This window comes from Clupea harengus, chromosome 21 (assembly GCF_900700415.2).
Source record: "Clupea harengus chromosome 21, Ch_v2.0.2, whole genome shotgun sequence".
NCBI classification, from domain to species: Eukaryota; Metazoa; Chordata; class Actinopteri; order Clupeiformes; family Clupeidae; genus Clupea; species Clupea harengus.
The window spans coordinates 20156472-20167294 of record NC_045172.1 but is presented as its reverse complement, the minus strand read 5'-3'; the positions used below and the strand labels follow the sequence as shown (position 1 = coordinate 20167294).

At 44.9% G+C, this 10823-nt stretch overlaps 1 protein-coding gene across 1 annotated transcript; it reads left to right on the top strand.

Moving 5' to 3' along the window:
- Nucleotides 1-872: 872 nt before the first annotated feature.
- fzd7b (frizzled class receptor 7b) lies at nucleotides 873-4313 on the top strand. Its single transcript, XM_012829282.3, has one exon. It carries the CDS (start codon nucleotides 1637-1639, stop codon nucleotides 3317-3319), a length of 1683 nt encoding a protein of 560 aa, XP_012684736.1. The 5' UTR covers nucleotides 873-1636; the 3' UTR covers nucleotides 3320-4313.
- The last annotated feature ends 6510 nt before the right edge of the window (nucleotides 4314-10823 follow it).

Below are 10823 nucleotides of genomic sequence, written 5' to 3'. Positions count from 1 at the left end.
GCTACAGTACTTTTCATACGTGTGCGTGTAAATTACACAATATGTTCATCCCTACTTGACTTGTTAAAACATCGAAAAGGCCTCAATGTTAATTTTCAAGACCAAGACCAAATGTAAATTTTTCCGGCTCAAATTTCTCGTTTGTGGCACGTTGCATTTGTTTGCAGTTACGTGGTAACTCCTCCCTCTTTATCACCTTTCTTGTTATACTGATTAGAGGCCAAAATGTTTCTCGTTATCAAGATGATGCTAAATTGCCTTTAACTTAATTGGTTTTGCATTGAGTCAGTTAAATTAATGATCGTCTCCCGAGCCCCTTTCCATTGTGTCAACATCGGTCCCTCATGGAACTAACATTTTAAAATCAGATTTTACGGTCACAGTCTGTGTGTGCATTTGGACAAGGGGTGGGTTGACTTTGTATCTTGAAATAAAAAAATGTATTCTTTTTTTCTCTTAAAGAAACCTTGAACGCACACGTACAAACGTAGATATAAAAATAGGTCTTATAGACGTAGGTTACCATTGCCCCAAATCTGTAAACCTACAGGAAACAATGAGGGGCTTTTCCACTCCACCCTGAAATAAGATACCAACTTCACCGATTTGGGGGTTCAACTGCGCTAGAGGTATTTTCTACGGTGAGCAAACAAGACAATCCGTTACAAACAAGTAAATAAAAAGACATAAAAAGCCTATGTAGCCTATTCTGAAATCACACCGAATCTTAACGACATAATTCGAAAAAGGACTTCATTAAAGAAAGTTCCAACATCTCCGCCCTTTCTGTCTCGAGTCCTGGTGTCCAATGGGAGATGCAGCGCTAAGAAAAACAAAGCATGCGATTGGCCAAGAGGACTAAGTTTCAAGGCGCCCCACAGTGCGAGTTGAGGTGTTGTGAATGGGGGGCTTCTGGAAACCGGCGTATCATCGCTTCGGGATTGTGGAGCCAATGTAGCAACTTTTTAGAGAGAAGATAGGCGTTGATGCTAGAGGAAAGCTCATAAATCCGGTACACGCAGGTCCATTGTGAATCGTGGTGTAATGTAGGTTAGTGCAAAACATTATATTGTGAAGTTTGTTCGGCGTAGGCATACGTTTTCTTCGCGAAAAAGAGTGCTGGAATGCCATGCGGATTCGACTGAACTTTGCGGTGGAGTAGCTTGCCTATCTAAGCAGTGGACACAGCGAATCCAAAGGAAAATTGATCCACAACGTTACACGTATGACTCTACGGTAGCTAACGGTATCAAGTACATCGACAAAAGGAATATAAAACCACGAAGAGGTTGAAGACCGTAAGAAACTTCTGTGCATGCACGTTCTCTTCATTCAGCTGGACTTTTCAGTTTACTTTGCACATTTTCAATTGGAGCATGGAAAACTTAACTATCCACCATTTTCCTTGAGTGCCTGAACTACGGGGATAAAGGAATGTGAAGGATACTCGGGGCATCTGAAAAATAATCTAAGGTAGCCTGCATTTGTTCTGTAGCCTATCGAAAGAACTGCTTTGCCCAAACTGTTAAGAAAACAAAAACGTCTTTTGTGTAGTTTTCCTCAGGAATCCTCTTTAGACGACGTAAAGGCAACTTTTTAAATCTCACGGTACTGAGTTTGTTAGCTATTCATCATCATGGCGGTAACCAAAACCTGGGACTTTGTTCTACTGGCGAGGTGCACATTGGCGGTCGGGATCCTGCTGCTTCAGCCTAGTGGGGGTCAGTACCACGGAGAGAAGGGCATCTCTGTACCGGAGCACGGCTTTTGTCAACCTATTTCGATTCCCCTGTGCACAGACATCGCTTACAATCAGACCATTATGCCAAATCTTCTGGGTCATACCAACCAAGAGGACGCCGGTTTGGAAGTACACCAGTTCTACCCACTGGTTAAGGTGCAGTGTTCACCGGACCTGAAGTTTTTTCTGTGCTCCATGTACGCACCAGTGTGCACGGTGCTTGAGCAGGCCATCCCCCCGTGCAGGTCGCTGTGTGAACGGGCACGACAGGGCTGCGAGGCGCTCATGAACAAGTTCGGCTTCCAGTGGCCGGAGAGGTTGCGCTGCGAGAACTTCCCGGTGCACGGAGCCGGAGAGATCTGCGTGGGTCAGAACACCTCCGATACCGACCCCCCCACGGCGAACCCAACGCCTCGGCTGCCTGAGATTGTCACCTTCCCCCCACACATAGGCCGACCACACCAGCCTTTCACTTGCCCGCTGCAGCTCTCCGTCCCCACTTACCTCAACTACCAGTTTATGGGGGTGAAGGACTGTGGCGCCCCCTGTGAGCCTAAGGAATCCCACAGTTTGGGCCTGATGTACTTTCGCGAAGAGGAAATGAAATTCGGGCGGCTTTGGGTGGGCATTTGGTCCATACTGTGCTGCGTGAGCACCCTGTTCACGGTGCTCACGTATCTGGTGGACATGAGGCGGTTCCGGTACCCCGAGCGCCCCATCATCTTCCTGTCTGGCTGCTATTTCATGGTGGCCGTGGCCTACGCGGCAGGATTCCTCTTGGAGGACAAAGTTGTCTGCATCGACAAGTTTAAAGACGACGCCTTCAGGACAGTGGCTCAAGGTACCAAAAAGGAGGGCTGTACCATCCTGTTCATGATCCTGTACTTCTTCGGCATGGCCAGCTCCATCTGGTGGGTCATTCTCTCGCTCACCTGGTTCCTGTCAGCCGGGATGAAGTGGGGGCACGAAGCCATCGAGGCCAATTCCCAGTACTTTCACCTGGCGGCCTGGGCAGTGCCAGCGGTGAAGACCATAACCATCCTCGCCATGGGCCAGGTGGACGGTGACGTCTTGACCGGCGTCTGCTACGTGGGCATCTACAATGTGGATGCTCTGCGTGGCTTCGTCCTGGCTCCCCTCTTCGTCTACCTCTTCATCGGCACCTCCTTCCTCCTCGCCGGTTTCGTGTCCCTGTTCCGCATTCGCACCATCATGAAGCACGACGGGACCAAGACGGAGAAACTGGAGAAGCTCATGGTTCGCATTGGGGTGTTCAGTGTACTGTATACAGTCCCTGCCACCATCGTCATCGCCTGCTACTTCTACGAACAGGCTTTCCGAGAGCAGTGGGAGAAAACATGGCACATGCAGACGTGCAAGCGCTTCGCTGTGCCGTGCCCAATCAACAACTTTGCACCCATGACGCCGGACTTTACTGTGTTCATGATCAAATACTTGATGACCATGATCGTGGGGATTACCTCTGGCTTCTGGATCTGGTCAGGCAAAACGCTTCAATCCTGGCGCAGGTTTTACAAACGACTGAGTAACAGCAACCAAGGCGAGACGACCGTGTGATCACTCGGGGTGTGTGTGTGTGTGTGTGTGTGTGTGTGATCACAGTGTGTGTAATCACTCTGTGTGTTGGCTACATTTGTACTGAGTATGGAAGAGACACTTGACTTGTAGCCTGAGTAAACAAATTTCAGAAATGAGGAACTATAATGGGGGCGAAAGCACCCTGTGTCAGTGTGACGGATGACTGATTTTAGACAAGGCCTTTCAAAAGTTAGTAGCTGAGAACCGTCCGGCCCCAACCCCTTCACAGGCCGAGAGACTTTTTCATAGAAAAAAAAAAAGAACTAATCCAAAGAACATTTTTACTTGTGCTGTTTTCGTCAATTCTGACAAGGAATTCAGGACCGTTTCATTCAAAATGTGCCATAGGCTATATGAAACGTGCCAATTGCAGTGAACATAACCCTGCTTCATAGATAATGTATCATTTTTTCACTTTATATAAGCTTTTCTTGTTTAAAAAAAAATTCAGTTGCAAAGCCCATACTATGTCATGTTTTGTTGTTTGCACTTGTCTATGGTTGTGTTGTCATATTGATCTTGTCCCTACATTTTGATAATTTTGTATTTTACAAACAAAAGTTTTTTTCTTAAAAACGTTTTTTTTTTTAGTAATGTCTCTGCTTCAAACCATTTGGCATAGCTTACCTTTTTACTGGACATGTTACTCTGTTTAAATTGTGTTTTAATGAAGAGTGTTTCAGGTGCTTCACCCAGTAATGTCCGTCATACAGTCATCAGCCCCTATAGACAATCACCATGGGAGTTAAAATATCAGTTGGGACACTGTAGGGTAGGCTGTATGCATGTGAATAGTTGTAAGATTATGCAAACTCGCACAGATACATGTTGTGTAAATAGTCACATTTTTGTGCAAAAGAATATATGTATTTATAAGAAAATATTTGCTGTTTTCTACCTGATCTGTTTTTGATGAGACAAGGTCTTATTTGTATCTGTACAGTTTCATGGAATAAAACGAATAGGTTTTTAACTCTCTCTCTGTTTCTGTGCTTACATGAGGAAGAGTAGTCTCTCTCTGTATTTCTGAGCTTACATGAGGAAGAGTAGTCTCTATACTGAAGACTTCTGTTTGACTTGACCCATTTATCTGTCAACTAGTACCAATAGTAACCAATACTTTTTTTTCTAATGGTGTTTCAGAGTAAGTGTTGGGGACTAAACTGAGCTCTCACCAACTGTGAAAATAAGCAGTTGTTAGGAATGCACGATGTATAAGCCTACAAATTATACTAATTAGGTCTGTAGTTAATTGCTGTTGCTTGGTGCCATCCTTACATTCCTTGATACAACTTAGTATTTCAGTATCTCACAATTTAAACCCTCACACCCAAGATGAGAGGAAAATCACCCAACAAGGCTGGGCATAGTCTTAAGTTCATATGCAGGACCAGCTCGACCACTATGACCTCTGTTCATAGTATTGAATTACAACGCCACCTATTGGAAGGCCATTCTTGATCACACGTGAATTAATCACTGTACATCTTAACAAAATTGTGTGAGTGTGCAGTGAGTTTTAGAGGTAGCCTCCCCAACCTGCTGAGCAAGTCAGTGTAACTACAGTTTAATCTACTTTGAAGTACACCGATTTGACTAGTTGGTCATGTGATAACAGTTAACTGTACTTTTGCAACATGAAAGCACGTTGTCCTGAATGATCTTTTCACCTCCCCATCACCAGTTCTCTTGGGCTGTTAGGAGCCCGTTGCTAGACTGAGATGACAGCTTCTTAGTATAAGACGTCACAAGCGTTACAACAGACTCCAGAACAAATGTGGTGCTTATCTCACTACAAAACATAAACACTTGAAATACACGTACATTCCCTCTTTTTTGCCTCTGAAACTATGCAAAAGCCATTAATCTACTAATGTTTCCCACTGAAAAATCAGTGTTTCATTTAAGGACAATTTAAGAAGTAACTTCAGAGGCTCTGTTTTGTAGTATCTGGTGCAGACCCAAACCAACTCCAGACTGAGACGGAGGGAGACTAATGGCTAATTAATGTTAATATGTATACAACAGTTAGATCCAGTCAAATAAGTTATTAATTTCTGATTGGACAAGAAGCATTCCATGAGTGAGGACATCCTGGATCCACCTCACTCGGACTGTTCACCGCTAGTGATCGTGCCTTCAGCCGATTCAAATCCTTTACCATACTCTTACTTTGGTCAAATTGGTAAATATTATTGATTAATGTATATGATTCGTATGTAATGTATGGTAATACAGGACAAAAAATAAATCCTTTCTCTCTATCTCTCTCCCACACACACACACACACACACAGAGGCAGAGATGTGGGGTGTTGGGGTCAATTAGAGTACAACAGGTGATAATCAATAGGCCACAAGCTTCACCACACTGCCTAGGAGACAACAGGAAGTCCCATAGTCCTTAAAGGCAGATGGTACCAGCCTTCCTGTCCTCCGTGAAACACTATCCTTTCCTTTTGTTTGGAGTTCCCTCCTTCTTTTTCTTCTCTTGTGTTTGATTTTCAGTGCTGATTGAATGAGGGTAGGGGGTAGATGCCATTTCAGTGTAAGGAAAGGAGTTGGTAGATAATGTTCTCTTTGTGTGTGTGTGTGAGAGAGAGAGGGAGGGAGACTGATATTTAACAGACCTTTATGTTAAGGTGCCCTCAAAAGTTTTACTATTGTCACAATAACACTGTAGGCCCAGTTTGTCCAGTTTAGTCTTTTTTGTCAACATACTGGTACATCTTGAACAAGTAGTTTGGGTTGACTAGAAATGTTGACATCTTCTATTGTTACCTATTCCATTGTATTGATGTTTGTGATTCAAACAACAACTCACCACACTCACGTGTTTTAAAAATGTAATTAATTAATTTAAAAAAATGTAGAAGCATTGTCCTTTGTGTCATTTTCACATAAGCAGGCTACATTATCTTACTTTGACAGTGTGTCGGGGCACCTCCTTGCTTCAGTGTAGACCCCTGTCTGCTCCAACTGTTTAGACACGATGAACAAGATGTCTGCCTTGTGGACGGACGGATACACACCTAACTGGAGAGGTGTTATCAGTGTGTGAAATCTCAAGCATGTATGTTCTCTCCTCTCCGCCTCAGCCAGAGCGCCTGTCAGCTTGACTGACAGGAATACGTATGGAATCTCACACATTAAAAGGCCTACAGCTTCACACACGCACACGCACTCGCACACACAAATACTTGCAGACACACCCTCACACAGGCATACATACACACGGCACACAGACACATACGCACACACACAAATACTTACACACACACTCTCACACAGGCATACATACGCACACAGACACACTCACACTGGCATGTGCATACATACACTGTCTCACACACATAATCAACACCTATGCAGAGACCCATAGAGTGAATGCTTTTATATAAAACAAAGCCGCTTTTATACATGTGAGTTGCTTTTTCTCTGTGATAATACAGCTGTTTGATGTTCTTTTTGTAAGTGTGTGTGTGTGTGTGTGTGTGTGTGTGTGTGTGTGTGTGTGTGTGGGTGAGAGAGAGCGAGAAAGAGTTCCTGGAGCCTTGAGTATTCCTGCAGTGTTTCTCTTGTATATGGGACTTGACAGGCATTAATCCTTGCTGACACAGAAAGCATGACAAATGTGTTAGCACTTGGCCTCCAGTGAGTTGGAAAAATGCTGCTGGCGAAATGCTCTGTTTCCAAATTCCAGGATATGATCTGAGGAGGGGGAAAGAAGTTGTAAAAACACTTGTGTCCAGGCGCTCCTTTGATCCTCACGTGAGCGCTAATGCTGTATGCTCACTGTAAATTGAATCTCAAATCAAGGCGCTCTGCGTGATGCCGCAGTCATGCCGGAGTCATGCCCGTGTCGTCTCCGTCACAAGCTGTGTCCTCCAGCCTTTCCCATGAAGCTCTCCTTTTCCTGGAGTGTGTGTGTGTGTGTGTGTGTGAGAGAGAGCGTGTGTGTGTGTGTTTACCCTTGTGCTGAAAGTGAGCTGGGTTCCTCTGTCTTTAAGAGACCTTCTGCTCCACATGCAGCCTTTTCCTTTTCCAAACAGCAGTGGATTCTGGAGTAGTTCTGGTGCTGAGCGTGGCATTCATTTACTGGACCCACGCCAGATCAGGGCCAAACCAAAGCCAGACGTGGGCCAGATCAAGGCCAGGCGTGGGCCAGATCAGGGCCAGATGTGGGCCAGATCAAGGCCAAATCTATTACAGGGTCAGTGGCTGTCATGACTAAATGTACAGTCAAGTCTGTTTTTAATTGTAATTTTCGCATAAGCATGTATCATACATACAGGGGAACAAGGTAATGTTTCACAAGGACCACAGTGCCACATAAAACATAATAGCAATAAATATAAAATGTACTAGGTGAAGAAAAATACTTCTGTACAAACACTGTACATTGTACATATACAGTATATATACACACACACTATACAATCCACTGTACATATTATGCAATGTGTGAATGTGTGAAGCTATATTATGCCATATGACAGAGGCTCTATAAGGAAATACATCAACACTGAAGAAAAATGTAATGAACTGAAGAACAGATCTGGTTTCAGTCATTTCCTCCTTCACCCTGTTGTTTAGACTTTGTTTGGAAGAAACAGCAGAAAGCCCTGGAAGTTTAATATTAACATTCAGCGTCTCTCTAGTTCAGCAGCTTTGCCTTGGTGACGGTGGGTAATGTGGTGTTCTGGCACTTCACTTCACTTCACTTCACTTCACTTCACTTCACTCATCTCCGGTCCCTATCCCAGCCCTGTGTTTCTGTGGCTCAACTGGTGAAGCCAGATGCTAACAACACCAGTATCACGGGTTTGTTTCCCAGAGGGCACACATACTGATGAAACATCTGAACCATCTGTACTGTAAGTCACTCAGGATAGGAGTGCTATTGCTCATAGCTTGATTGTTCTCTCCCTTGTACGCCGCTTTGGGTAAAAGCGTCTGCTAAATGACTAAATGTAAATGTACACGTGTCAGATCTCAGCATTATTTGGCCTTCCAGTGTGAAGGCGGACAGGCCAACAGGGAAGCAAAACAGATGACTTCCGTATAAACGATACACCTTTTGAGGCAACATTAAACCATTGAACACGGTCTGTATAGAGTTGCCTAAATGGTGTTGGGTGTTTGTGAGAGCACTCGAGCACACAAAGCCTGAAACGTCCACAGCATTGTCAGACATGTTTCGTAGCGTGAGGGATACTGGCGCTCCAGATGAAGTCGGTGGTGTAGTATTACCTGTTTCTCCTCAGTGCCCCTCTGTCGCCTGCATGGGCGGGTGTGCATGTCTGTGGGGTTCTGTGAAATTAGGCGCATGAAATGAATTTCACTCCATGAGGTGCTTTACTTGTGTGTGTTTTGGAGTGGCATAGCGTAGAAGTGACTACAAACACGAAGCCTTCCCAGTGTGAGAGAAGGATAATGAAACGTCTCATAATCATAAATGATGGTAAATACAGTTTTTATTTATTTTTAAAGCCATCTTCGGCAGTCTGTGCTCATAATGTCTTGCATTGAAGGGCCTCAGCGATTGCAGGATTTCTGCAGACATGGAGGATGTTTGTTCTCCAACAGGAAAACTTTAGGGTTCAATTCACCCTCTGTGTTCCACATTTTTATTGGCTGATGTAACAGATTTGGGGAGCTGGGTCGGCACCTACAAAAGCTGCAGTATGAGCAGTCGGTCGGAACTCATGCGCACGCACCCACACACACACACACACACACACACACACACACACAAGCTTACAGACACAGTTCCCTCTCTGTTGCTAAAACATATAGTGTTGCTAAAACTTTCATGGAACGGCAGGTAAAAATGTAACCAAAACATGCCGTACAAATGTACAATCACCTCCTTCCTCTTTTTTAAAGACATAGCATAGTCAGCGTGCAAACACACACACACACTCATACACACACACAGCCCTCCCCTCCCCCACCCTGTGACTGGCCCACATCTGGTTGTGGTTAGGCTCTGTGAGGTATCCCAGGCAGGGTAACTGGATCCCCCCTTAGGGCCTCTGGTAGCTCCAAGTCTAGCCCACCCCCAACTCCATCCTGCCCTGCTCCCCACTTCGCTCCGCTTCGCCGGCAGTTCAGAGCCCTGTGCTGTGAAACGGACGCCAGAGACGGGCGGAGTCTGGTTCGGACGCGGCCCTGGCCTGGGCCGAAGCCGGCTGCCAACAGGGAGAAGGGGCGGAGAGGGGAGGGGTTCTGTTTTTCAATCCACAAATCATAGACCTGTCATCTCTACTTATTCACCGCCTTTTTCTCACTGTGGAACTCTCCTAACATCATCTACACCTCACACACACACACACACCCACACACACACACACTTCTCGTTCCATTAGCGTTTCCGTTTCTCTCAGCCTGATCTTTTGTTCTCTTCAACTCTTCCATAGGCTGCTATCTGAATGGAATCAGACACCAGCTAGCCTAAATGAGAACTCAACCACACAGCATTCAACTATTTAAGCTAAAGGGTTGGGGGGGACTTACACACACCCTCCACCATTTTAATGGCCAAAAACCCCTCATGTAACATGAAACAGATCCATTAGTAGAAGGTTTCAGTCAAATCAAGCACACTACATAAATCTTTTTCTGCATCACAAAAGGTATGGGCGCAGAATAATAGAATAACTCAACCTTCCATCAACACATTCTCCTTTCGCATTTTACCGAGAGGTTTCACCATACGTGTGAAGTACCGGAGGGCTGAAACCAGACCGCCGTTTAGGAAAATGAGACGGTGTTGAGATTTCAGGCACTGCCGCCGTGCTCTCGAGCTCGTTGTGGAATTCCTTTTTAGGTCAAATGCACCTCATATCAATATCACTAATCATCTTACATATGTATAATGTTTAATATAAGTGACACATCTTAAGGAAACCATAGTTCTAGACATCATAGTAGAGGTCAGCGCGGGATGGATTTTTCAGTTCCGTTCTCACATATCCATTGTCCGTTTACCGCCCGTATCTTTCACGTTTTGACAAACCCACGCAGGTGGACGTTTACACGGGGTGGATTTTTCAGTCCTGCTCATGCCATGAAAATGTGGCACACGTAAAAACCACCACCACAAAACCGCCATTTATATTTAAAACATTGGTAATGTATTGCTGGTCTCATGCTTTCAAATTAAATTCTGTAGTTTAATAATCTACTTTTACTTAATGATTTATATTATATATATTTTGCTGGAGTCACGTGAGTTTCTTCCCAGCCGCACCCGCACTCTAGTCCCGCGCCGCACTCTTTTGCGCTGGGCCCCGCCGTACTTCCGCAGCAGTGTAGGCCCCAGTGTGACTGCCTGAAGTGCGTTGGCCTGTGCGACTGCATTGTACACCATTGTTATACATTGCCATCTAGTGGTCACAGTGAAAACCTATGAACTTTGGCAGACTTGCAGCTTTGTCAGCGGAATCGTCTGCGGAATAGCCTACACAGAACAGTGATTT